This window comes from Daphnia magna, linkage group LG3 (assembly GCF_020631705.1).
Source record: "Daphnia magna isolate NIES linkage group LG3, ASM2063170v1.1, whole genome shotgun sequence".
Taxonomy (NCBI): Eukaryota; Metazoa; Arthropoda; class Branchiopoda; order Diplostraca; family Daphniidae; genus Daphnia; species Daphnia magna.
In genome coordinates this window covers 11,299,889-11,327,178 of record NC_059184.1, presented here as the reverse complement: position 1 = coordinate 11,327,178, position 27,290 = coordinate 11,299,889, and the positions used below count along the sequence as shown (strand labels likewise).

Below are 27,290 nucleotides of genomic sequence, written 5' to 3'. Positions count from 1 at the left end.
ATTCCTGCTCAGTAAACCCTACCGCTGAGACGTGTGTCTCTTAATGCCTTCTTGACAAGTTCTAAATAAACATTTCTCTACTCACGTTGCGCGTTGTTATCCGCCGCATGGTATCTACTAGAGCTTCGCGTCCGTCATCGAAAAACAAACTGCGGGTAGGTCGCAGCCAAATTAGAATTGAAAACATCGAATGCGCTATGATTGAAGTCGATTATAATACCAATCAGCACAGAGAATGACGTCCCACATGGATTCCATTTCTTTAAAGGACGATTCGTTTTTCCAGTCTAAGACTCTAAAGAGATGCCATCGTTTACGAAACTCGTTCAGATAATCAAACAAAAAGACTATGTATAAGACTCTATCAATAATTCAAAACTAATACTTAATGGCAATGGCAAGAAACACATACTGGGCAGTTATTGGGCAGGTGCTGCTGAGATTATTGTGCTCAATAATGCGCTTAACGTTCTCTACGGATGCGGGATTGCCATCAGTGCAAGCGACTAGCATGGCGTCAGACGTTTTGGCAACGGCAAAGGAAGCCAGGCACGTCATACCTCCACCTAGCTCTAGGACGGTTTTCTGTTTGAACACATAATTTTTCTTCATACAATAATAGGCCAGGACTTCCTCTGAAGGCCAAACACCTAAGTGGGGACGGGTCAAGAGTGATTGTTATTAGAGGGCTTTTGTGCATCTTCCCCTTTTTTGCATGTTAACCCACAATTGATTGTGTTTTTTTTTAGGAAACGTGTGCTATAACAAAAAAAACAGGGAAATTCTATGCAAATTTTACTTACAAACATTGCCAGTGTTATTGAACCCTGTTAACTCATCAATGGAAAATTGATTGATGAGGAACCTGAAAATGACGATCAATAACTTATTTAGCGGTTCGATGAGTTGAATGAAGTAGACGTTACCTAACGTTGAGAGAAAAATGCGGGTAGTTGAATGAACAGCATTGCAGCCACTGACCACAATTGTCTTGCCAAAACAGGTTTGATTCCAAAACATCCCACTCGAAAAGGCCGTACAATTGTCTTGAGGTAGTTGGGGCAAGCTGAGAACTCGATTGGCCATTCTCAGCGCCCGTCTTCTGTAAAACCTGCAACAACATTCGAATTCACTTCGATGAGCACAGAATCAAAATGCGATTTCAAAAAAATCAAACCTTTGCTAACAATTTCCATCGCGTTCTTGCAATAAGTTGGTTGCCCTCTGGACAGAGCGACTTCTCCTCTCCATCATCCATCGAAGCACAGATATGAGTACATCTATGTTACATATTCGATGCCAACGGAGAAGAAGAAACACAAAAAAAGAAAAAGGGAAAGAAAGAAAGAAAACAAACAAAAAAACGAATAGTATGGCGGAGCAGTTATCCCGCGCGACCTTCCCGCTCAAAGCAGACAGCACTGAATGTTGGATCCCCGGGATTTTTCGGATGTCTTTGCTTTAGATGGTGGATCAAATAAGATTATGATTTCTGGACGAAGTAAAGAAATTTCTTGTTCATTTATTCTTTGTTTGAATGGTGAATCATTTTTCTTTAATTTTCAGCCATTAAAGTGGACGGGGCACCGGTTATTACCAGCGCTGATAATATCATGGCAGACAACGGAGTCATTCACGCTATTTCTCGCGTCCTTATGCCCAACTGAGGGGGAAATTGGAAGACACGCTTGCAAGTTGTTAGCAACTATACGGCCTAGAATTTTCAATGCTTTGCTTTTATGTTGTCTTTATTATATCTGAAATAAACTTCACATAACCTTGCATCGCAAATTGACTCGTGTTACTCAATTCGATACCGTATAGCTCAGTTTTTCCAAACAGCAATAACGTATCAGCAAAGAACAGAACGGTCGTGGCTATATGTCATGTTATTCGCTATAGCTCTGTCGGGCAATACCTTAGAAAGTGAGTCTTCATGAAAACCAATTATGTTGATGTTGATTGAAAACAAATAACTTTCTTTAACTTAAGAGCTCATGCCCGATCTGCACACGCCATAACTCATTTTGTTCTTTATTCTGGCAAACTTTACATGTTCTGCATCACATCGAAAGTCCCTACTCTTTACCCATCAAAGGATGACTGAGTATTTTTATTGAACAGATGATAACGTTGTATAGCGGATGTATATACAGTACCTACCAAAAGTCTTTGGAAGCCTGAGAGAACCTTATGCAAAAACGCCGTTTTTGCGGTTCTCTCAGTGCCACAATTTTCCCCCAAATGGTACAATTTTTTGTGTGTACGTTCTCATAAATAGTGAGAACGTCCCTAATTTTTTCCAGAATTTTATTCTAATGGGAAGGGTGGGTGAAAATTCGATGAAAAAGTCTTTAGAAAGCCGAGAAGACCTTATGCAAATGAGGTCACTTTGGCTGGTTTTTTTAAACAAACAGCTAGGGCTACGAAGACGCAAAAGGGCTTAAAAAAGAGCTACGTTAGTTCTACCTGCAGCCTAATTTTCAGATTTTTTTCTTTTTATTCAACGATTTTAGAGTAGGTTAAAAAACGAAATTATGGAAATCCTTTTTTTGCGGCATCAACCAGAGTTGCCGAATTCTTAGAAACCCTTTGTTTTTTTTCCTACAGTTTTACCAGAGTAAAAGAATACTATATATATAATATAATACTATATATATATATACTAGAGTAATAGAATACTATGTATAATATATATAGTATTCTATTACTCTGGTAAAACTGTAGGGAAAAAAAACAAAGGGTTTCTAAGAATTCGGCAACTCCAGTTGATGCCACAAAAAAGGGATTTCCATAATTTCGTTTTTTAACCACCTGTAAAATCGTTGGATAAAAAGAAAAAAATCTGAAAATTAGGCTGCAGGTAGAACTAACGTAGCTCTTTTTTTTAAGCCCTTTTGCGTCTTCGTAGCTCTAGCTGTTTGTTTAAAAAAACCAGCCAAAGTGACCTCATTTGCATAAGGTCCTCTCGGCTTTCTAAAGACTTTTTCATCGAATTTTCACCCACCCTTCCCATTAAAATAAAATTCTGGAAAAAAATAGGGACGTTCTCACTATTTATGAGAACGTACACACAAAAAATTTTACCATTTGAGTGAAAATTGTGGCACTGAGAGAACCGCAAAAACGGCGTTTTTGTATAAGGTTCTCTCAGGCTTCCAAAGACTTCTGGTAGGTACTGTAAAACATCCGACATGTATACCAGACGCATTATCTAGTTGGTTTTCCCCGGATTAAAAATGTAACTTCATACAAAAAAAAGAAGTTTTACTATTTTCGCTTTCCCTGGAAATGAAAAGTGTTTTTTTCCGACTGGCCATGGTTTCTAGGTTAACTGGCACGTTTCCATATGCTGGTGAACACTTCCATGCGAACTGTGTAATTCTCAAGATCTACTCTTATAACATCATTCGCCAGCAATAATTCCGTTAGAAAGAACGTGACAACGTAAACGATCAGGATAGAGTGACACACCAGGCCAATGGTTTTTCCAAGAGAACTATGTCAACGTGAAACGGAAGGGAGTCATGTCACAATTATATCAGTTTCTATATGCTAAACGAACACGGGACTTTACGTGGGCTTCTGAATAGGCGGACGGACTAAACATGAAATCGAAATCAACTTCCTCCGCTGAATTATATACGAAGCTCTATAGAATTATGGTTGCGTGTTCTGCTGCTCAATAAGTTTTCGACATGTCAGTATATATCACAGTCCAAATTTACCTTCTTGTTTTCTATCAAGCCATTTCATCTCCATACAATGACAAAATCGAATAAAAGGAAGCGCGTGGCTTTTCTGATCTTGTGTGTATATGTCGATATATGTAGACTAGAACGAACACAATCAAATTTAGCCCAGTTTGTATGCATACGCAAGATAAATGAAAAAGCAGCGTGCATATAAGTAAAATGATGAGCTCAAGGGCGACGGAAATCAAGGCAAATCGAAACTGGGGGAGTTTTCAAGGTGACATCAACGATTCGTATATATATAGATGGAAACGCATCATTGCAGTATGTCATATCTTCCACATCCAGCGCGGATTCAGAAACGACAACATGAAGCTGCTCATCATTTCGCTCGCCTTGTGTGCCTGCAACATGGCCGTACCAATTGTAAGTTGGTAAAAAATTGATGCAGCCCAAGGAAATTATTGTTTCATTTTGTGCCATGCGTTTGTAGGAGCCATCGACACAACCGCTGTTGGAATTGTTGAGCAGTTCAGGATTCTCCGAGTTGAAAGAAGCATTGGTAAAGCATAATATGACCAACATCATCAACGCTACAGGTTAGTCGTCTATCAACATGTAAACCTGCACGCGAAACACTTTGAAAGACTTCATTATTGTTACGCTCACACAGAACCGATGACGATCTTTGCTCCATCGAATGAAGCCTTCAAAAACCTGAAACAGAATCCGTGGACGAAGAACATGACTCACGGGATGATGGAAAAACTGTTGGGCCGCCTCGTCGTTCTTCGCCGCAAATTATTACCAGCTGATGTCCGCAATGAAATGATTGTCGATACGGCATCCAACGAGAAACTCCGCTTGAACGTTTATCCAAAGGTAATTTACCTAAATGTTGTTGTATTGGTTTTTTAAATATCAATTCATAATTCTATATTGTTGAGAAGGTGAGAACGGTCAACGGCAAGGTCGTCATGGAGCCTAACGTTCAGTCTCAGCAAGTGATCATTTACCGCGTGAATCGCTTCCCAATGTCACCACCACCTGGAAGAGACATCTTCGAGATGTTGAACAGACGCAAAGAACGTTTCTCAACTCTTGTACGAGCGATCGAAGTTGCCAATTTAAAGGAAACGTTGAAGACAGGTATACGATTGCCCCTATATCAGTTTCATAGTATAGGAAATTTCGCATTTGAATTGGGGACTAAAGGAACACTTTATCTTGTATTTTAATTTTAACTGTTGTTGATTCAAAGGTGGACCGTTCACTTTATTTGCCCCGAATAATGACGCATTTAAAGCTTTACCTGAAGCCAAATTGGCCAAACTGATGGAATCACCGGCTGAGCTGAAATCTATTTTGCTCGGACATGTCATTAACGGCACCTACTTCCTTGGCGCTTTGCTGGACTCTCCGGAACTGCCGGCCCACACGGGTGGACTTAACAAAATCGCCGTCAACGGAATGAGTAAATATAATTTGTCCACTCCGCTGCCCTTTTTTTCAATTACTATTATCGTAGATCTGCAAATCGCACATGCCCATTTTTGATTACTTTATAAACAACCTGATAAAGCCATTGTCTTTTCTTCACAGATATAACGGTGAATGAAACCAAAGTCCTCACCAGAGAAGGCATGATCACCGAGAATGGCGCAATCCACGTAATCGACCGTGTCCTCTTGCCTTCAAATACCACCGCTCCTCTACCCGTATAATTATCGTGACATCAATCACCTGACACGGCATAAAACCACACAGGACAAGGCGCAAAATCAAAACATTTTTCTCGTTATTAATAAAGTTATAATTTTTTGGCAGGTTGTCATGGAGAACTTTAATGACGTTATTCTCGTCATTTTTCAGATTGGAAAGAATCTCAACGACATCTTTCCAATCCTCATCCGACTTCCCTGTAAGATTCAACAACTAAATTGATTGATCCGTCAAATAATAATTTTTTAAAAATAAGCTTACCAGTCAAGGTATGCTTAAGATTGATGATATCTTTGCTAATAAGATGGGATCCAAATTTATCTAGCAGCAACTTTCAAACTTTGGTCGGTTGAGCACCAGCGGCCAGCGTTTTTTTTGCGAAATTGAAATGGCACTTGGCCTCTGGAGCCAAGTGCCTGAAGAACACGTTGGGTTAGTCAAATATTTACGAATATACAATCAATTTTAACTGACTTCTTTCTGGCGTAAGTTTGTGGGTGTTCTTCGGAAACAGGATGATTCTGGTGAACTAGTTCCAGCTGTGTTATCACAAATTTCTTCACATCCGGATCGTAGGTAAATCTAATTTGCACTGGACAATCATTGGCCATCACATGTTGATTGAGTCTTAAGCCCTTTTTGGCACGTGAGGTGTGTGTTCCAAAATGAGGACATATGTACTGCAGATTTTTAAACTCTACTTCTTCGTCTAGGATTACTTTATTCCTAGGGTCGTTGTTATAAATTTTACCGACTTTGTATCACCGTGACGCAAGTACACATAGTCTTACTCAAACTGCTGAATAAAAGTAACGATATCACGATGGCTATCAAAAGTCTTACTTTTGGTGAGAGAATCTAGCATCTACATCAGCATTTCATTGGTTTCCCTCACTTCAGTAGGTCGTGCGACGCATCTCCCCTTCAAATCCTCTGGAGACACGGTAACAACGTAACCGCAAACAAGCAAAAGTGAAGTTCCGACTTCCTCACTCCTTTGTAGGAAGCCACCGTCAAAAGGTACAGAATGGCCGGGGACGATGTGCTTTTGGTTGTCATCCACCAGCTTATTTTCATAGCACAATCACATTGAAAAAGTAAAATTAGCAATATGCTCAACAAACTTCTTTTGGGCAGACTTCTATTTCCGGCAGATGCTGATGCAGTTCTTAGCGGAGAGAAAGGTCCACTTCACGGGCTACCGTTCAGCGTAAAAGACAATTGCGGAATAATTGGCTATGATAGTACAATTAGTATTTCAAGATTTATTAATCAACCTGCTACTGAAGATGCTGCAATAGTAATTGCCTTAAAAATTCGGTTTTTGTAAAACCAATATCCCGCAAACTAATTTGAGGTAGACTGGTAACTAGTGCTTTGATATTGATGTGCCTTGACAGTATGATTTTTGTACATTGTGGATGTGTCCATCCTCCGGCTGCTTTTTGTGGAATATACTCAATTAAACCAACTACGTCAAGAATCAGGTAAACATTGCATTTTTTTAGTGAGAAATAATTCAATGTTTTATCATGTACGTATTTTTCATGTAATTTGCAAGCTTGTTAAAGCGGTACAGTATACATCGTTTGAAAAGCTTTAATCTATTTCTATCTCTTTATTAATTGAATTGACTACTAAAGGAGCTACAGGGATGCCACTCGAAATCCAAATAGTAGGACTACCCTACGAAGAAGAAATGGATCTTCACGGAATGGATGCTCTTGATGCCGCGATTCGTCAATAGTAGTCGCAACAAAAAGTGTTCATGGACGCATAATTTTATCTAGAATTTTAGAATCATTGATTCATTCATTATATGTGCTGCTTATGTATTTCAAATAGAGTAGTCTAGATTGTGTAAACGTTTTTATATTTTTACAGAAATATAGCAACTGTTGTACACAGAGTTGAAACGAGCTTCACGAGAGCTTGAGCTTTAGCTCAAAAGCTCACTCATTTTGTGAGCTTTGAGCTTGAGCTTCGCTCTTTTTGAAAAAGTGTGAGCTTGAGCTTGAGCTTTTGCCTCATGAGCGGAAGCTCACGCTTGTGGCGCCATCTAGCGGTCAAAATTGAAAGTGGTTGCTGAAATGAGACAAGTCTCCACGTTTGGAGGTGGAAAGCTGTCAGTGCTACTTGCTAATAGCCTAGCCTATACTAGTTGCTTATGCTTACAGTTACAGCTTAGTGATTGAACTGAACAAATAAAAACATAAACTTGTGAGTTGTGTCTTAAATATCGGTTTTCTATAGTTAATTGCTTAATTCACACTAATTTTTGTTCAAATTAAAACCAGGAAATCTGAAACTGAAAGTCTTAAACTCTTTAGAGAGTAGAGACTAATGAGAAATGGCGTCAAAAAAGCGAACAGCTTCTACAAGTGTACAAAGTCAAAGTCATGTGGGTGCTGTAGGTGGTGCTGATCAAGTGGATTGTGAAACTGTAAATGTAGAGAATAATGATTCTGGCAGCGATGAAAGGTAAAGACAATTAGACAAATTTATTGATATTAGGATTTAGGCTATTGCCCTATTGACTGACTTTGAGTCTTTTACTTTTGTGTTTATTACTGAGGGGCCTGATCACTGAGCCTGATGATCGACTGATTTTTAACATTTTTTCTCAATTTCAGCAATGAGTTCAGTGAGAATAACAGGCATAATGAGACCCCTGCTAGTACTTCTGCAGGACATCCATGGACCAAAGGGACTATTGAGCTGCCAACCAAATTCTTCCAGTTCATCGAGCTTACAAAAAATGGGAAAGGGTTTTTTGTTAAATGTTTGAAGTGCCACGAGTTCAAAACTGCCTACAACAAGAAAGGGAAAATAGAGTTGTTATCTGTTACCAGGAACTCTGTGTATAACGCAAGAAGACATATGGAGGTAATATCTCACTTTCTTTCATAAATCATTGATGGTCTTTAATTGTAACTGATGAGCATTAAATTGATGTTTTTTTACATTATAGCTTAAGCACCCTGAATGTCTGGAAGAATTCAATTCGCTCTGGTCTGAAAGAGGAAAAGACCTCAACAAGACGAACAAAAATGCTGACAAGTCACAATTGAAGCAACCTAAAATAGTTGGACATTTATTGGATGGCACTTCGAGATTTAAACAGATAAGAACTCAGGATGAATTAGATAAAGCAATTTTGGTAAGTCACTTGCACTTGTCTCAACTTAGTTTAAAACCTATGTTTCATTAATTCAAATAAGTTACTGACTGATTAAATTTCTTTAGAACCATATCATCACTGTTCTGCTTCCTTTTAGTGAAGTGGATAAAGGGGGGTTTAAGCAGCTTGTTGGTGGCTTGATTGGTCCACTGTCAATCAGAAGTCGCCCGTTCATGGTTAAACTTTTAAATAAGCAGTATCAACAAAGTAAGGAAAATCTGATTTTAGAACTATCAAAAGCCAGCCATGTGTCAACAACAGCTGATTGTTGGACGGCTCATCAAAAAAGTTTCCTAGGGATGACGGTTCATTGGCTGGATGTGGATGAAGTGACTAGACAAAGCGCTTGTCTTGGCGTCCGCCGAATTTTTGGATCCCATACTTATGATGGGATTTGATGAAGCAATTTCAGAGATGCATAAAGAGTTCAAAATCTCCGCAAAAGTTAACCTAACTATTACAGACAACGGATCAAACTTCTTGAAAGCATTCCGGATGTTCCAAGCAAAAGATGCTGGAAATGAAAGAGCATCTAAGGAAGCCAGCGACGAAGACTGTTTTGAAGAGGAAGAAGAGGATGATTTTGTCTTAGTCGACATCGGAGAAATAATTGAGAGTCATACTTGTACGTCGGAGGCAAGAGTCTCAAATGGAAGCAGCGGAGGACAGATGGATGGACTTGAAGATGGATCAGACCCTGACGATGAAGAGGAGGTGGAGCGCATTATTCTTCCTCCACATATGCGCTGCACTTGTCATACGCTAAACCTCGTTGCAACCACGGATGTGGAGAAAATTCGTAATCGTCAATTTTTAAAGGATAAAAAATCTCTCGACCTCAAGTTGAAGACTATCTGGAACAAACAACAAAGAAGTTCCCTTGCATCGGACTTCATCAAGTCAAAAATGGGCGAACTCTTCGTCATTTGCAATGCCACAAGATGGAATAGCTATTACGACGGATTGGTGAAAGTAGATCATTTCATTGATAAAAAAGACGAAGTCCTAAACGAAACATTCGAACATTTTAAAATTACTAAGCTGACTGCTATCGAAAAGGACTTCTTTAAAGAATTTGTTAGGGTTATGAAACCCCTATCACAAGCCTTAGACATTTTACAAAACGAGGAAAGTATGTCCATTGGATGCGTGTTGCCCGTTTTAACTGTTTTGAAAGAAAAATTGGTTGAAATTGAACAAGACAGAAGCATTACTCATTGTATTCCGTTGGTGGGCTCTTTACTGGATAGCATTAGTGCTAGATTCGATAATATTTTCCTTCAGAAACATTTGCGACTTGCCTCTCTTTCTGATCCACACTTTAAACTGTGGGTGCAAAATAAGGAAAGTAAAGAAAGTGACACAGATCTCCTCAAAAACGAAGTTCAACGACGCACTGCTGCCGCAATGGAGTTTCAGTAAGTTTAACTTTAATATCACTTCTCATTCAATCTGTAATTTTTAAAAAATGTTCTTTTGTTAACAGGATTGACAGTGGAGCTGACAGTTCACCGACTAGAAAAAGAGCAAGCAAAAGCTTCCTAAGTGCGCTTAAGAGAAGAGCATCTACAGAAGTAAACGAAGCAGACCGTTTTCTAAACGAAGGATCTCTTAAAGCCTCTATTAAAGATTTGGATCATTTTCCGACCATTAAGAAAATTTTTGTGTAAGTGTCTGCCTGCTAACAAGTTTTTATTTATTTGTGACATTCGTCCTTTTGGTAACAAGAAATTAAACATAATTTGAATATTCAGGGAATTCAACAGCGCGTTACCATCCTCCGCTGCATGCGAACGACTTTTTAGTACAGCAGGACTCGTCTTTGTACCGAAACGAAGTAATTTGTCTGATTCCAACTTCGATAAACTCGTCTTCATGAAACAAAACGGTGTTTCATCTAGGAAATGGAAGAGTTCTCCATCGAAGACTCATCAAAAATGATCAATGATTTGAACTTGGTGTATTTTATTAATTACTTTTCTCGGTCTGTCCATTTGAGATTTGTCATTCTCATTCAATGTTAGACCATTGAGCATTGACCGCTTTCTCATGAAAGGAAATCTGAAAAAAATACACCGTTTTGATTGTAAGTTGTCAAAGGTAATCTATTTATAAAAAGAACTTGGAAATGAGCTTGAGCGAACGTGAGCTTGAGCGAAGCTCAACTTTTTTTGTGCGAGCTTGAGCTTGAGCTCCGCTCACTTTTAGGCCGTGAGCGGAGAGCTTGAGCTAAGCTCACGTTTCGGTGAGCTAGTTTCAACTCTGGTTGTACACTTATTCAATAGGCCTACATATTATGTTTTCCAAGTTTTTCACTGCTATGGACACATTTGAATGCATTTCCTCCCCGGAATCTAATATGCCACTTTGTGCACATCCATTTAAGCTAGTATTTGCACGTTTCCAACTTCTCTAGAGGCAACGCGATAGTCTTCTCGCCCTATAGTGCTGAGATTGCCTTTATATTTGCCTTAGAAATATTATTACATTTATTAATACATGGATATATGTCCAGCACTTCTGAGCATCTTTTCCAAAACCACGATACTAGATGTAGCATATATTTTCCGCCTCGTTTTTTTGGGCGAGAGGGTGAATAAGTTGTCGGAACTATTGATCCTCCAGCTCGGTCAACAGGATCCACACACTTTTGGGTTTATCATTTGAAACATTTGAAACATTTGAACAAACATTTGAAACATTTACAATAAAAGTTAAATTTTCTTTTTTATTATATTTTTTTATTTCCGTAGTTTGTTTATATCCGTAGATCCGTGATGTGACTGCTTTGTGTGGAAAGACACAATGTGGAAAAAACGTCGCTCTTCCACACTCTGCGCCACCTGGTATCCACGGCGTAATAGAACTATTTACTATCACTAGAGCGTCGTGGACTCCACGGTGCAATAGCACTACTTGACACTAGAGCACCGTGGACTCCACGGTGCAATAGGCACGACCTAATATTATTGTAAGGAACGGCCAGCCGCGAACCTTTTACCACCACCGATTTCACACCTCCGATGCGTGACCTTGGTTCCCACGGAGAACCCTAACCCGAAAACCTCCACCCGGTTCCATTTTACACTTTAGTGTTAAATTTTACATTAAAATAATCTCTACTTTTATATATGTATGTTGAATTACCCTGACCTTGTTCTCCCGTATAAAATGTCCCTCCAAAACCCTAACGAATTCAGTCTTTTTCTAGTGCTCAACTCGACAAGTCCTTTTAAAATTTTTGTAAGTGTAAGTGTTTGTGTTGAATAAACTGTTTGGTGCCCCGACCCACCACGTTCTACTCTACCGCCGCTAGTCGTCACTATGCGCACACTGTAAGTTAACCAAAATCCCCATCTCTATCTCGCTTTATTCTGGAAGCCGACTCTCACCCGGAGAGTCAAGCTTCACATTATATAGTATGATTTGGAAAGGTCCTTTCTCATTTTTAAAAAATTAATCATAGCAAAATGTTCGGTAAATCTTTCACTGAAACCGGCTAATACAGCATCCAAAAGAGTGATATAGACATTGACTGTATAACGTTTCTATAATGTTTCTGAATATTCATCTGAAGCTGCAGAAGGGTGATAACGAGACCTGGCTGCAATTCGAGGCTTAACTATGTGAATGTTTAGTTCGTTTGCTAAATCTGTTGCAATTCTGAATATTTATTTGAATGAATTTTGACGATAGCCTTCTAATATAGGAACGGCCAGGAAGCTGGCTATCTCCCTGTAGAACTAAAGTTTGGGATCCTACCACCGACCCACAGCCGCCTCTGGCTCCTTTTCCCTAGCTACTGCCCTAGCAATGAAAACGTCTTTTCCGCTTTCCACATTTTCTTTCCTAGTTTTTCCACTTTTCACAGGCAGAGAGTATGTCAGTCATGCGAGCATACCAGTGTATTTCTTTGTTTTAAAGGTCAATCCATGTAAGACATGACATTTTCTTCGACTTGAAATTTTACAATGTCAACATATGTTATGTTTACATTAATATTTTTTAAACATACAGTGAAGCTACGACTAAAGATCTTCGTTTGGATACCCAAAGATTTCTTTCTTACGTGCGTAAAACCACCCTAAAAATCTTTTACAATCAATTTCCGTAGTTCTTCAGTATGCTTCACTCCCCTCGTGCAACTAAATTCACTACACCGAGACAGCATAGGAACTATATATTCTATTAAGTCACTTATTACTATATTAGTACAGTTTCGTAGTTGCGGAAGAACTCTTGCATAGAAATTCTGTAGAGTCCAGAATCTTGCAGCAATATTTTCGGATGGATATTTTAAACCTCCCCAATCTGATAACTTTCATTAATTATTTAACTTCATATAACTTTATGTCATGATGTTACCAATGTGTTTAATTAATCTGAGATATGGAGCGGAATGTGATGGATTGGTCATTATTTTACTATAGCATTCGGAGCAATTATTTTGTTCTTGTCCATACTTGTGAAGTGCGTAACCAACTACGTACAGTATCCTGCACAAAAAGGTGAACACCGATTTATTTTGAAAAAGCCATCTGTGGGTAGAAAATATTAATAGTTTACCTTTTTAAGGAGAGGTAGGGCGGTTTTGGCGCAAAATGATCATAAGGGGGGTTGGGTAATGTTAGTCCAGACACTTTTTTTGCCCTAGGTATTAAATGTCTGGACAAAAGTGTAGACTGTATTATCGGTAGACTCCCCTACCCCCCGGCTAAGTAGAAAAATTTTTGCAATGCAAAATAGTCTTTCCATTACTCGTTATGGTCATTATCGGGTCGGGTAATCGGGTAGCATATGGAAACACAAAATTATTTTTATCAGTATGCTAGCTATCTGTTACTAAATTGTTAGTGGCTTATTGGATACGTTTCCGTTGGATACGTTTCCGTCGGCTACGCGGGAGTTACGCGTTCAAAGCTTGTATGCGTTAATAGTATTCGGAGCAAATCTAACTAATGAATATAATTAAATAAAATTTTGATATAATATTTAAAATTTTTTAAAAGTATTTATATGCGATAAATGATTACTTAATTTGCAAACAATTACACTGTTTTCATGAACGCAATAGTTTTGTGAACAGTTGTCTCATCCAAGTCTAGAACACGGATCTCCCGCGTCGCCAACGGAAACGTATCCAACAAGCCACTAACAATTATTTAACAAACTGCTAGCATACTGATAAAAATAATTTTGTGTTTCCATATGCTACCCGATTACCCGACCCGATAATGACAATAACGAGTAATGGAAAGACTATTTTGTATTGCAAAAATTTTTCTACTTAGCCGGGGGGTAGGGGAGTCTACCGAGTCTACACTTTTCCAGACATTTAATACCTAGGGCAAAAAAAAGGTGTCTGGACTGACATTACCCAACCCCCCTTATAATGATTTTGCGCCAAAACCACCCTACCTCTCCTTAAAAAGGTAAACTATTAATATTTTCTACCCACAGATGGCTTTTTCAAAACAAATCGGTGTTCACCTTTTTGTGCAGGATACTGTACACACAAGTTGTCCCATGTGGTGTTAATGGAACGTGGCCTGAATTATTAACAACCATTGAAATTAGTAGCTTTTATGATTTGATAATACTATATACAATAGTACCTGCGGTGTTACTTAGCTGCTGTAGTATAATTTTTCCGACAGGACCAGTTTCCTTCAAAACATCTTATGCCCTTGGTTTGATTATTTTTGGCTTTCTATTTAATAACAAGGAAGGGAATTCTTTCTTTAAGACAGTTTCCGTAACCAATGGGGTATTACATGCCATCGATGTCATTGCTAGATGAGTTCTGCTTATTTTCTTTATTGCACTTAAGCAGTGTGCGACGGACGGGTGGTCATTGCTGCCACAATAATGTCTTACAGCTCCATGAAAACGTTCAATGTTATCAGTTGATAATCGTCGAGTTAGGATAAACTGGATTCTATTTTGTAGGGCGAAGTGGATAAAGTTCGCTGTTGATCTGCTTGTGAATTTCAATCGGTTGCATAGTCTGTGAGGTTAAATCTTCCATTGGATTACTCTTATTCATTAACCATTGATTGATTCCTTCTGGAAAAGTTTCAAGTTCAATTAGTCTCTCATCGGCGTCCGAATATGGTGTCTTGATCTCCAATCTTTGTCTTGCGTGTGGCGACCAATTGCTGACTTCATGGTAACAAAACCATATACAAAATTTTTCCAAAAATCCGTAAATTGGTTCGAAGTTTTGAAAACCAGTTTGAAATTAATCTTTCATTGTTCGTAAAGCACCGACTAACTCCGGTCGGAAAATGTAAACAACTAAGCCAACTTTCATCCTTTCAAAATTTGTTTGATCCACATGTGTTCTTGTAAGGAATCGCGCAATATGAAAGGGGTTATTCTTCGTTCTTTCCAAAAGCAGTTTGAAATGACAGAAATCCATATTTTTTCCATTCACTATCAATGGGCGATCTATCAACTGATTTCTCACATTTTAAGTAATATGTGTGTAATATGTGTGTCTTTTCTGTTTCCTTCCATCTCGCAAATTGTTTCTCCTTCTTCATACACTTTATCAATGTCGCCATCTACAGTATCCTGCACAAAAATCCAAACACCGATTTTATTTTTTAAAGCCACCTATTAGCGGGGTAGCAGGGTTTTTTTGGCGAAGGGGGGGGGGGTAGACGGGGTGATGGACATGACAGGGCAGGGTTGGGTAAGTCTAGACATAAAAAAATGCCTTAAAGTATTACGCGTTAAGGCAAGTTACTGGTCAGGACATTTATGCAACCCCCAGGGTGGTGTGTTTTTTTTAACAACAGTTGGAAATATAGGGATTGGGCTTGGTAATGTTGCTTACCAAAACAATTTAGCTTATGTTCCAGCTGCCTGTGAATATTTACGTCGTTGTCAATGGTGTAGGCGTAGCCTTTCTAATTGTGATGCTGGAGATCGGTGTTCGATTCCAGATGATTTGTTGAATTATTGTGATTATCTTACGAGAAATTCTCGTTCATATATAAAACAAATTTTCATCGAGCAATATGTGCTTTTTTGTTCATTAAAAAACTTACAAAATAATAATTCACTTCGTTCTAAAATAATTAATTTTCCCAGCATATTCGAATGAAAAATATTATAAAGATGCCAGGTATTTCGCAATTACTTATCAGGAATCGAATACTGATGTATGGCTTCGCAATCAGCCATGCCATCGTACCAACATAATTGTACACAGGCAGCTCTCTGATTAATTTTGGGTAAGGAATATTACACAGCCTAAATCCAACATTTCCAACTGTCGTAAAAAAAACATCACCCTGGGGGTTGCAAAAATGTCCCGACCTGTTACTTGCCTTAAAGCATAATACCTTAAGGCATTAAAAAAAAATTCTAGACTTAGCCAACCCTGCCCTATGTGTCCATCACCCCGTCTACCCTCCCTCTTAAAGAAAAACAAACAAAAACCCTTTACCCCGCCAATAGGTGGCTTAAAAAAATTAAATAGGTGTTCAGATTTTTGTGCAGGATACTGTACTTCAACTTCTCCAAATTCAACTTGTCCCACAAATTCTTCACGGGACTGTATGCTAAACATTAATGCTTTGCATTGCATTTCATCAATTTCTATGCTTATTTTTCGTTCGTTGTTTTCTATGGGAGTATTGAAAACCATTGTTAATCTTGCTTGATTTACCGTAGTAGGCTTGATTTACCAGAAGAACCGCTTAATTTTCCTTGATTTACCGGATGAACTAAGGGCCAGGTATCCCAATCTGGTCCTCATTAGTTCTTCCGGTATACGATATTAGCGTTTTTTAGACGGCAGGGTTAACAAATCATGCTTTCTTATGAATTCATAAAGAGTAGGACTTCTACCTTGTATTGCAATGCTATATCTGATTGTCCACTCAAGATATAATAGGAAAGGTCGTCGTCGTCGTCGCCGATCGTCCTATTTCAGGAACGGCGGGTGTTTAGTAAGGGGTTCAAAGACTCCCCCGTATTTCATTCCCGATTTTCAGGTACCAAAATATTGAAGATAAGGCCAACTGGGAATTTTTAATTAATTTTAGAAAAACCTGAATTTTTGAAAAATTTGCCTTTTGCAACATTTCCAATGTATCATTTTAAGTGTCATGAGTATAAGGAGTGGGGAGTGTCGAAGTTGTAGTTGTGTCAGAGTCATAGACCCCGTCGTTTTAATAAACACACCACCCTGAGGGTTGCAAAAATGACCCGACCTGTTACTTGCCTTGAAGCATAATACCTTTAGGCATAAAAAAAATGGTCTACACTTACCCAACCCTGCCCTGTCGTGTCCATAACCCCGTGTACCCTCCCTTTTAAAGAAAAACAAACAAAAAACCCGTTACCCCGCCAATAGGTGGCTAAAAAAATTAAATCGGTGTTCGGATTTTTGGGCAGGATACTGTAAATGGTCAACACAGTCTTCATCCTTGAATGGATTCAGATCCAGGTATGTTCTTCCATGAAAACCGATGCCGCGAGTGGTAACCGACGGATCCGTTTCCCTTCACTGATGGGCAAGTAACTTCAATCGCGCCACCTTTCCTCCGTCCATGTGAGTATAATAGTTCGAAGGCGCAAGTCATTTTCCTTTTTTCAGAGTTTGAATATTGAATTTTCTTTCACGGATTGTATTTCAATTTTCAGTGTAAAATTAGTATTACAAGTATGTATACAGGATGTTGATATCAGGCAATGTTTACAGGATTCGTTTTCGTTTTCGGATGGTTTACCTTATTTATACACGTGCCTAATTCGAAATTTTTATTGACCAATTAAAACCACTTAATTCATATTCTTTGAATTGTTTATTTCTCCAACAGTTGGTTTCCTTTTGGATTGAAATACCTTTATTTTTACGGATTGTTTACCTTATTTATACACGTGCCTAATTCTTAATTTTCATTGACCAATTCAAACCATTTAATTAATATTCATCGAATTGTTGTTTTCTCCAACAGTTGGTTTCCTTGACTGAAATACTGCCATTTAGTGTTATTTATTTATCTGTCTTTCCACATTCTTTCTTACAGTTTGAATCCTATTCGGTCTTTTTCCACAAGTCCATTATGCTCCCGTTGGCCTTGTCTTCCTAAGTTTATTTTCTGCAATAAGTTTCTAATCATGCAAAAATGAAATATTAATTAATTCACGTAAAACTGTTGCACTGCAAATCTGTTCTATTACCTTAAGCTCTTCCAATAAAGGCATTTTAATCCAAAAGGAAACCAACTGTTGGAGAAAACCACATCTAACAAACATCTAAACACATCCGTGAACGTAAATTCAACATTCAAACTCTGAAAAAAGGAAACATGACTTTATACTTCCACGAATGGATTCAAATCTGAGCGCCTTCGAACATTACACATTATTATACTCACATGTACGGATGAAAGGTGGTGCGATTGAAGTTACTTGCCCATCAGTAAAGGGAAACGGATCCGTCGGTTACCAATCGCGGCATTGGTTCTCATGGAATAACATACTCGGATCTGAATTCATTCACGGGTGAAAACTGTTTTGACATGGTATGTCCTTAGTACGTACACTCTTCATCCCGTACCCCTTGCAGTATATCCCATTTTTGGATATTCTTTTAACAAACAAATCAATAAAAAGAATAATTCGATTAAACACCAGTTTATTTTTTTGGTCAACTCAATCAAGCTAAACATTGCATCAGCTGTTTTTGCCACTGCTGCTTGAGTTGGATAGATTGGATGGCCAGGTATAACAGCACAATAACCGTCAGTAGTAGTACCACTTGACCAACTGCATTTCTGGTGATGAATCGACTGAATATTGGACGACTGCTGTTCCGGCAACGAAATCCGACGGTCATTCTTAATGACCTTAAAAATTTAGAAGATAGATAATAAAGTTAGTTTGCCATTTTAATATTCAGGGAAAGACAACGCATCCGCAGAGCAATTATGGCTGGTTTTGTCTGTGTCGGCTAGTTAGATTTTTTTTAATGCGCTGAATACAACTGTTGAACTTCAACGAAAACAAGCAATGACCATTTAATCGTTTAACATGAAAGAATTCGCTACAACCCTATGAAGCGATAAATAATGTCATGTTCCTTGAACTTAACGTTTACTCTAGATATTGTAACGATCCTCCGACCAAATCAAAATTTAAACGATAAAATTTAACGTGTTGCCTTTTTTGCCCGTATCTTCTAGCCGTTGCCCTGTTTTGACCCTAAATAAGTTTCCCCGAATTACCCACTTTCTACTTTTATTACTCAAACGGTAAAGCCAGCCTTCTTCCTACGACCTTATATTTTTGAACACGCCTGAACTCGTTTGACTTCAAATTTGACTCTCTGTTTTGCCGTATAAAAGACGGACAAACTTCACCAGCAACCAGTCAAGTAGCCAGTCGACCAGCAAGGCAGTCAGTGAGGCAGTCGAGTCAAGTCGGCAGCCGGAGTCAGTCTTCTCCCGATTCCTCCCTCAGTCTGTTACCTTTTCCCTTTTGTTTTTGCCGCTGTGTTTTTGTAATGTGATTGGTGTCAAATTTAAATAAACATCATCCTTCCCCAATTGTTTCAATATGCAATAAAACACTAGATTGACTGTGCCGACAGTAAAATACATTTCAGACTTATTTGTCTTACCTTTCCAGACAAGAACGAAAACTTCGACCAGATGACAACTGCTGTCGTCCGTCATATCCGTCATACTCGGCCGGCCAACGGAAGCAGCTATTTTTTTAAAGAAATTATCTACAACTGAAATAACAGAAAATTAATTTTCAAACAAGCAAAATATTTCGTAAAAAATACCTCGAAGCATATGTGGCCATTCGCGCCTGACAACAAGAGCTCTTCTCCACCCAGCTGTTTTGAATGCGTTCTAACGGTTCCGCGGTCTCTAGGCAAAAAAGTAAATGTTAAGTGTAAAACTGAACTAAAACACATTAAGTGTAGCTACAGTGGCTTCTTGGAAGCCTCGAAATAAATATTGATGAGCAATATACCTGTTGAAGCTCTTCCCTGTTGAGTGCCGAATCATAAAATAGCTCCTTCATGACTAACTATTGGAAAAATAAGAACTTTATTCATATATAGATAAATGCGAAGCATAAAAAATATTATATAATACATGAACTATCTTTACCCGTGTGTACGGCTTGCAGTCCATATCGAAAAATTTGCTCTTGACTTTCATATCAGACTAAATCCAGTATCTGGGGCCGTATTCCGAACTTGGCTTGATATTCAAGGGAGATTGGATCCCAAGCTTGGATTGAGTAATCCTAATCCTGACCAAGATAAGCAAAGTTTGAAGAGAGAATTCTAAACACGAATTTATTGTTGATTGAGTGGGATTGACATTTTTGCTTGACTTGGACAAGCTTGGGAGGAGCCCAAGTAGAACGTGTTATCTTGCAGATAACTTATAGATATCAACATGTCTATCTGCTGTTGTACATTTTTAAGGTATCTACAGGATACCGTAAAGATGTATGGCATTTCATACCAATTAGATATATGTAACATCTATCTTAGAGAAATCTCGTAGAAAACTTGACTTCATATATCTGTTTGATACGATGCAAGCGTATTTTTTTAAATTAAAATTGACTATACAACATCTGTGTAGCACATACTATTTCATCTTGAATACAATTGCTATTGAAACAACCATAGAAAAAGAATCATAAATGCAAGCGGTTAAAAAATTTTTTGTACTGAAATTTATTGGTGAACAAAGCAATTTATGAAAAGGATATAATTATGCATATTTTTGTTAATTTTCATAAATCCAGTATTTTCCATTATGAGTTTCACCACGGCGGATCGATATTGCCTGTATCAATAAATGAGAATTAATGTATTGAAATGTGAACCAAAAATATAATATTCTTTACCTCGAAAGATTTTCAAAAACTTTATCCTAAACCAAAGTTGATTAACGAGACAATTCCGAAACTTTCAATGGATGAATTATTATGAATAATGGGAATTTTCATGGCCTTAAATAATACACTATTCATAGGCCAACTTTCAAGGGCTCCAGAGAGAGTGTTGACAACTTCAACGCCGAGCGCTGTAGAATGAAGTACATTGAAGTCATAAAGGTTCTCGCAAATCAAAAAACGTTTGCCAATTAAAAGAACCTGACCATCCATTTTTTCTACGAAATTATCAATTAAAACCGTGACACCGCCTTCAATGATAACGCAATTATTTGGGCTCTTGCAGCTTAATTTAAGACCCCGAAATAGTACCCTTTCAAACTGCAGCCCAGTCATACCCCGAATCATTGGGCCACTGTAGTGTTCGTAAATAAGTTTAGTACAGCCTGCTTCTCTGTTATTTGTTTCACAAAACACAGGTGGGTTGCACTCAAACTCAGTTACGCGATTGACAAGTTGTTCAAGAGGCAACGCACTGCTGCGTTTCTATTGCGCCTAACCGTCTACAGTCGTCGGCCAAATGAATCAGATTATGAATGTTGTAGGTTATAAAACTATTTCCGTAAATTTCAGGAGATTGCTCAACAAAAAGAATTAAAAGTTGATTCGCGTATTCAATATTAGCTTGATCTTTAACCTTTTCATTCCATGCCAAAATTCTAATGGCAATGTGGAGAAGCATGAAGTGTTGATAAATTTGCTCTGGTAGTCTGTGCTTTAATATAACAGGAAAAACATAAAGCAGCAGCAACCTACATTCAGTTGCTTTTAAACGAGAAACATCATCCAAAGACCTTATTTTCCGGTTGAATTCAACTGGAATGAATTTCGCAATATCATCTAAAATCAGGGAAATTTCAGTAATTATCTGCTTTGAAATTTTTACTTTCATGCTTCTTCTCTGATTGCACCATTTATGAAGTAATTTACGCACAGCACCCAAATATACTAGATGCATCGGGTCGATAGGAAAAGCATCCACCATATTAATGGGCAAATTTTGAAGAACAGATATTCCCGTATTATGCGTTTGCTGATCAAAATTACGGAAAGATTCGTCCGTTCTGAGAATTGCATCGGTTTGGGGCAAGGTAACTCTCCCCCCCCCTTCCCATTAATGTTATGCACGTACTCCCCTTCTATTTCGCATTTCATGCAGCCAAAATATCCACCACAAGTTTTTACGCATTTAATGAAACTGAGCGCTGGCGCATCACAGCAAAAGGCTTCTATTTCGATTTAAATTAAACTCTCATTGTACTGAAAACCACCCTCCATTAATTCAAAAATTTCAGAATAAAAATGATGTAAGTAGTCATTAGCCTTCTCGGGTTTCGATTTCCCATGATAAAAGCCAATGGGGAATACACATGCACCTTCCAGTTTCAACCGACCAAGAATAGGCCAAAACTGGCTGTTAGTGCTCTTACTGGACGGCAGTCCATCACAACCAACAAACAGTACCCACCACAAGTGTGAGAAAATGCGCGGAAACCCGTAAGCCTCCGTGTAAATACCTCGCTGATTTGCGAGGTAAGTACTGGGGATAGATTTTTTAATTTTTTTTGATAAATACATTTGTTGAAGATGTATTCTTGAAAAAAAAAATCAGAACTGTACAAGCCTCCGCTGAGGCTGTACACCACTTTCCAGAAGTATTAGAATTTTTTTTTTGAGTGGATCTCTTATGGCGGGATGGATTTTTCCGGCGGCCATATCTTTTGTTCCGATTAAGATACGAAGCCGGGGATTTTTTTACAAATTGCCCATTGGGCACTTTATTCCACAACCGCGATTCGATCGTGATTCATGAACCCCTTCCCTATTTTTTTCGCCCGGGAAAAACGCGCATTCCATTCAAGGACTATTATTGTGTCTACAACGACACAGGGAAAATGTAGTATGACTTTTTCCCACTGTGGGCGCATGGCGCGCAAGGGGTGCGCAACTCTTTCTTTGTTGCGGACACATATACGCGCGGCTGATTTGGAACCGGCGGGAATCGGGATTTATTTGATGGTTCCTACATATATTTATCGATAGTTTTTTTACCTATTGAGTGTATTTGAGACAGCGTGGTAATTACTGTTTCAATCGCTGATTGAACATGTCTGCGAGAAAAGAGCTGTCGGCGGCTGAACGCTTATGGTATTTATGTCTTAGTTATTTTACGTGACTACTTGTATTGAATTTGTATAATAACTAATCTTGTTGATTTTATTAATAGGAACATATGATGAAGCAAGAACAAATCTCCCCCGTGTTGAGTCTGGGCTTCCCATTCTGAATGATAGCAATACAGGAAGAGGTCTGCGTGAAAAGAAGAAAAAGAAGTTAAGCTTGCCTGGTGAAACTACAACCGACATGGAAAGTGATGAGGAAGAGTCTGTTGGCCCATCATGTAGGAAGTTAGCATCAACGATGCAAAAGAAAACCTCTCCAAAAAGTTCTTTCAGAGGTGGAACTTCACTTCCTTTACCTCCAACAGGCCTCTTGATTGCTAAGCGTTCCAAAAATTTGTCTTCAACAGCTACACAAGGTAATTGATAATCAACTTGTATCGAAGTATAACATTACATCTAAATGAATTGTTATTGCATTTTGGGAACGTACAATTCTGATAAAGGAAGCTGCTCCAATGCTGCAGAATTGTGGTCTAGTAATCTGATGGATATTTCAAGTGAGCCAATTGATAATATCAATATTTTTTAATTGCATTTACGAATAGTTTACATTTCTGCGTTACTTAGGCAACACAATTGGTCGGTTACATACTGAAGCTTCGTCTTCTACTGTGGATTTCTCTACTCAAGAAGTATTTCAGCCAGGTAATCGTAAGTCTTCATATTTCATGAAATTAATTGTAACGTGATTGTAAGTTAATTATTGGGAAACACTATTTTTCACTTAGGTACAGAAGCATCAGGGTCTTATATGTATTCATCTACTCAGAAAACGATTCAGCCAGGTACTGATAAGACTTGGATACAACTATTAAATGTATTTTAACATGTTTGTGCGTTACTTCCCTTTTTTTTATCAAGGTGGGTATGAAGATTCCTATGGAATACAACAAATGGGTAATTGCAGCCAATAAACGGGCTTTTTTTAACGACTTCTTCATAACTGCTTAACTTTTCATAATTTTTTTTTTTTCATGATTTCAGAAACTTCCCATCCAGTTTCACATTACAATACCGGGCATTATAACTGGGGAATCCAGCCACAATATTGGCAATACCATTCTCAACTTATGAACATGAACAAATCCTATCAGCACTTACCAGCAGTATCACCTGTTCCTGAATTAGAAAACAGTCTAACCGGCCACACGTCAATCAATAGGCCAATGCAATCACAACTGCAGCTATGTAATTTCGTTACAATGTATTCATTTATAGCGTTTAATCTTTAATGAAAAAATTTTTGATTTTAGATTCCGGAGGAAATCCTCCGCCGATTTATCCTACACCGGCTCAATCACCTGTCCCGCAGCCAATGAAACCTAACAAAGAAAAATTCATTACTGCCTTAGCCAAAATAAATGAAAAGTTGGAGGTGATGCAAAAATCATTGAAGCCTGTAAGTGACGACGAGGCCGGCGTCACAATACCTGATGGCATCGCTTCTCTTCCTCTCAAGAGTATTGCAGAATTGGAAGCCTACGAAATATTGCTGAAGAACGATGGAAACCTAAGAAAGCTGGTCTAATAAGATTAATGTTATTTACGTTAAATATGCAAAATCTTGTCATGTACATGTTGTCTTTAAATCCGAAATAGGTATCACGGAAAATTCGCCTTTTGGGAAAGAGGAACACTAAAAATTCTGAAGCAGACTACGTTCAACGAGCATGGAGGACTGTTTTTGCTGATTCCCTCTCAAAGGATGTTAACTGGCTGGGAAGGAGAGACAAAAGAGTCAATAATGGAAATGAAAAAAAAGGACTGCACAATTGTCGTATCACGCCAGTTGTTAAAGGTAAGCAAGAGATATTGGTGACGACCATGTGCAGATTTATTTGAATATTCTTAATTCAATGAAATAGATGGAATCCTCTCCAACAAAGTATTTGTTGATATGGAAAACGAGAAATTGATCGAAGAAACTAAAGGTGCTCTTAAAAATGCCAAATCGCGTTTCGTTGCAGATCAATTGCGTGTACCGGCGGATGAAGGCAGTGATTCCAACTAAGGTAATTCCGGCAGTGCATTACATTTATTATTTAATTTGCCTAAATAATAATTTTTTTTTAGATTCTCTACTTTGATCGTTTTCTCAAGTTATCCTCCTTTGTTCTCGCTATGGACCACCAAGAAAATACCGCTGCCGAGGGTCTAGACCAAAATGCCAAACAAGAAATAATTTAAAAAATTAAAATGTTGTAAAACTTGTGTTAACTTTGTGTTAAATGAATCCTATTATGGATAGAAAACAATAAAAGAAGTGTGTTTTCAAAATTAATTTTTTTATTTTCTTTTGGCCATTTATTTTAATTAAAAATAACGTGATCGTGATATCTTGGATGTAGGCTATCTAGATATGTTTAAGATGTATTGGAAAGATATCATAGAGAGATGACATTTAGCCACTGAAAAGCTGGTACAAAGATATAAATAGTTATCTTCCCAATAGTTGTAAATCTATCTACAAGTTATCCGTGAGATATACAGTTCTACTTGGGAGGGTCTTATTTCGACCAATCACGGAACGCGTTTCACAAATTATTAGCAGATGAAACTATAACACCAAAAAAAGTCAACACAACAATTTTGGTCAGTTTGAAAAGTAGTGAGAAATGGCTAGCAATAACAAAGGAAAAGCTCTTAAGAAATCAGTTAATAAACCTATAAGTGTTTGTGAAAGTTCAGTTTCATTGAAAAACAGAATTGAATGGATTACCCAGGAAGAAAACTTTTTGGTCGACGAGTTTGAATTGCGAAGGGTGAGTACTGAGTAGCTATACTTTAACTTTATTTTATTGTCTATTTTGCATTTTAACAGCTGCCTTTTATTTGTTAGCACATTCTCCAAGTTGCCCACGATCATCCTGTAACAAGAGAAGAAAAAACTAAAGCATGGAATGAGATTCATGAGACAATCTGTTTAGAGTTCCCCGATGGTGATCCAAAAAACTGTTCCCAAGTAAAGAAAAAAATGAGACAATCTCAATAGAGAAGCAAGAGCTGAGATTGCCAAGAATAACTCATCGATAATGGGACAGGTAGTTTATTATTCTATCAGCATATTACAATTTTACTTCAGGTGAAACGTTAACCTAGTTGGAGGCCCTGAATATCAATTTAAGAAACCGCTCCACAAAAAGATTTTTGAAGATGTCATAGGAGTAAACAATCCAGCAATAGCTAATGGAGGTATAGAAGTAAAACATAAAGCAGCTTTTCAATTTTCATCTATTAAAAATTTTTATTATAGGGAGGTGTAGAGAGTGAAACAGCTAGCAGTAGCTGCGTGGTTAAAGCAAGAAAGTCAACACTAACTCCAAATGTCGATGACATTGCTGAAGATGAGAGAAGCAATCATAGTGTCATAACAAGCGATGGGATTGTAGATATTACGTAAATAACACAAAATAAATGTTTTTTTACTGACTGAAAGCTAATGTTGTTTTAAACAGGGATGATGGGACCGTTCTTTCAATCACTCCGACTCCATCAATGCCTGACAAAATATTAATAACTGTAGGTGTTAGTTGCAACGGCCACTCTACACCCAAAACTACACGATCAACAATGAGTGCGACGAAAAAGAAAATTTGTCAGTTAAGAGACGAAATTGGAAAAAAACGACTGAAAAGGGAAAAATTTATGTATTTAAACGTGTTGATGGAAAGTAGAGCTCGTTTAGGGGTTCCTGTAACTATGGAAGAAGTACCTGAAGACCTTTACGAAATAATGATGAATCTAAAAGAACATGTTTGATTGTTTGACTACTTCATGTACTTGACTTCTTGAATACATTTACATGTGTCGTCAGTGTCTTCCAAAAACATTTTTAGCAATTCTTCTTCTCTTTTCGAAGCCAAGCCTTCGAGCTCTAGCATCTTGTTGAGTGGAAGGTTCAGGCGCGTTGTTCCTAGGCATCATGCATTCAAACAATTCGCCTTCTTCGATGTCATCATCAAAATTTGGTTGTTTTCTTGCCAAAGCAATATTGTTTAAAACAAAACAGGCCAATATAATTCTGAAAAAGAGATGTTCTAGATTATTTCTCATCAAGCCAAAACGTTTATAAATTTTTCGTATAATACTTGCATGTGCGTTGAGGTTGGACTCTTATCTCGCCATGTAAACAATGAAATCTGCGTTTCACGGCTCCAAAAGCTCTTTCAATTACACATCGAGTTCTTTTGTGAGACCGATTAAATTTTACCTGTGAAAAGAAATATGACAATTCATCATTAGATATCATAAGTAAACAGTGCACTCAAATAAACAATCTCTGTGAGCCATTATACTTCTTCATCGTTGGAAGGAATGTTGAACGGCGTGATAAGGTATGGGGTGCAACCATAATCGCTGTCGCCCAAAAGAAATCCTTCACCAAATTCCCCCTGAACACATTGTAGCCCCAGCGCACTCGTTTTAAACATGGTTGAGTCATGTACACTACCCGGTTTAGTGGCGTTTACACTAAGAAAGCGGCCATTAGCGTCATACACACCATATAAAATAAAATCCGTAAGCTCTATATAATACATAAATAAACGTCCTATTGATGCATACTTG

At 38.0% G+C, this 27,290-nt stretch overlaps 5 protein-coding genes across 5 annotated transcripts; 4 read left to right on the top strand and 1 right to left on the bottom strand.

Annotated features, from left to right (window-relative positions):
* Positions 1-61: 61 nt before the first annotated feature.
* LOC123470691 (calmodulin-lysine N-methyltransferase-like) lies at positions 62-1,433 on the bottom strand. Its single transcript, XM_045171244.1, has 6 exons — positions 1,178-1,433; positions 927-1,111; positions 804-865; positions 413-650; positions 221-295; positions 62-149 (listed from the first exon to the last, which is right to left on the bottom strand). Exons 1-6 carry the CDS (start codon positions 1,256-1,258, stop codon positions 62-64), a joined length of 729 nt encoding a protein of 242 aa, XP_045027179.1. The 5' UTR covers positions 1,259-1,433.
* Positions 1,434-4,022: 2,589 nt separating this feature from the next.
* Positions 4,023-5,505, top strand: LOC116918751 (transforming growth factor-beta-induced protein ig-h3). The gene is made up of 6 exons (XM_032924497.2): positions 4,023-4,121; positions 4,189-4,294; positions 4,369-4,577; positions 4,646-4,844; positions 4,957-5,169; positions 5,298-5,505. Exons 1-6 carry the CDS (start codon positions 4,065-4,067, stop codon positions 5,417-5,419), a joined length of 906 nt encoding a protein of 301 aa, XP_032780388.2. The 5' UTR covers positions 4,023-4,064; the 3' UTR covers positions 5,420-5,505.
* A 2,029-nt stretch (positions 5,506-7,534) lies between these two features.
* On the top strand, positions 7,535-8,653 carry LOC116925960. The gene is made up of 5 exons (XM_045171243.1): positions 7,535-7,637; positions 7,715-7,898; positions 8,051-8,303; positions 8,389-8,577; positions 8,639-8,653. The coding sequence occupies exons 2-5, from the start codon at positions 7,768-7,770 to the stop codon at positions 8,651-8,653; spliced, it is 588 nt and encodes a 195-aa protein (XP_045027178.1). The 5' UTR covers positions 7,535-7,637; positions 7,715-7,767.
* Positions 8,654-8,700: 47 nt separating this feature from the next.
* On the top strand, positions 8,701-10,539 carry LOC116926988. Its single transcript, XM_032933908.2, has 3 exons — positions 8,701-10,016; positions 10,085-10,264; positions 10,353-10,539. Exons 1-3 carry the CDS (start codon positions 8,983-8,985, stop codon positions 10,537-10,539), a joined length of 1,401 nt encoding a protein of 466 aa, XP_032789799.2. The 5' UTR covers positions 8,701-8,982.
* A 12,235-nt stretch (positions 10,540-22,774) lies between these two features.
* Positions 22,775-24,999, top strand: LOC116935782. The gene is given in 11 exon segments (XM_045170573.1): positions 22,775-22,808; positions 22,811-23,080; positions 23,168-23,221; positions 23,292-23,375; positions 23,453-23,509; positions 23,586-23,621; positions 23,709-23,912; positions 23,978-24,246; positions 24,324-24,522; positions 24,590-24,736; positions 24,798-24,999. Coding segments are annotated over 10 exon segments (1,353 nt in total). The 3' UTR covers position 24,736; positions 24,798-24,999.
* The last annotated feature ends 2,291 nt before the right edge of the window (positions 25,000-27,290 follow it).

Bases quoted from the DNA above. Each gene is read 5' to 3' on its own strand.
- LOC123470691 (XM_045171244.1), bottom strand. From the start codon at position 1,258: ATGGATGATGGAGAGGAGAAGTCGCTCTGTCCAGAGGGCAACCAACTT. The intron at 866-926 runs GTAACGTCTACT...CGTCATTTTCAG, and splicing joins CATTTTTCTCTCAACGTTAG to GTTCCTCATCAATCAATTTT. The intron at 296-412 runs GTATGTGTTTCT...GCATCTCTTTAG, and splicing joins ACCTGCCCAATAACTGCCCA to AGTCTTAGACTGGAAAAACG.
- LOC116926988 (XM_032933908.2), top strand. From the start codon at position 8,983: ATGATGGGATTTGATGAAGCAATTTCAGAGATGCATAAAGAGTTCAAA. The intron at 10,017-10,084 runs GTAAGTTTAACT...TTTTGTTAACAG, and splicing joins GCTGCCGCAATGGAGTTTCA to GATTGACAGTGGAGCTGACA. The intron at 10,265-10,352 runs GTAAGTGTCTGC...TTGAATATTCAG, and splicing joins ACCATTAAGAAAATTTTTGT to GGAATTCAACAGCGCGTTAC.
- LOC116918751 (XM_032924497.2), top strand. From the start codon at position 4,065: ATGAAGCTGCTCATCATTTCGCTCGCCTTGTGTGCCTGCAACATGGCC. The intron at 4,122-4,188 runs GTAAGTTGGTAA...ATGCGTTTGTAG, and splicing joins GCAACATGGCCGTACCAATT to GAGCCATCGACACAACCGCT. The intron at 4,578-4,645 runs GTAATTTACCTA...ATTGTTGAGAAG, and splicing joins GCTTGAACGTTTATCCAAAG to GTGAGAACGGTCAACGGCAA.
- LOC116925960 (XM_045171243.1), top strand. From the start codon at position 7,768: ATGGCGTCAAAAAAGCGAACAGCTTCTACAAGTGTACAAAGTCAAAGT. The intron at 7,899-8,050 runs GTAAAGACAATT...TCTCAATTTCAG, and splicing joins GATTCTGGCAGCGATGAAAG to CAATGAGTTCAGTGAGAATA. The intron at 8,304-8,388 runs GTAATATCTCAC...TTTACATTATAG, and splicing joins ACGCAAGAAGACATATGGAG to CTTAAGCACCCTGAATGTCT.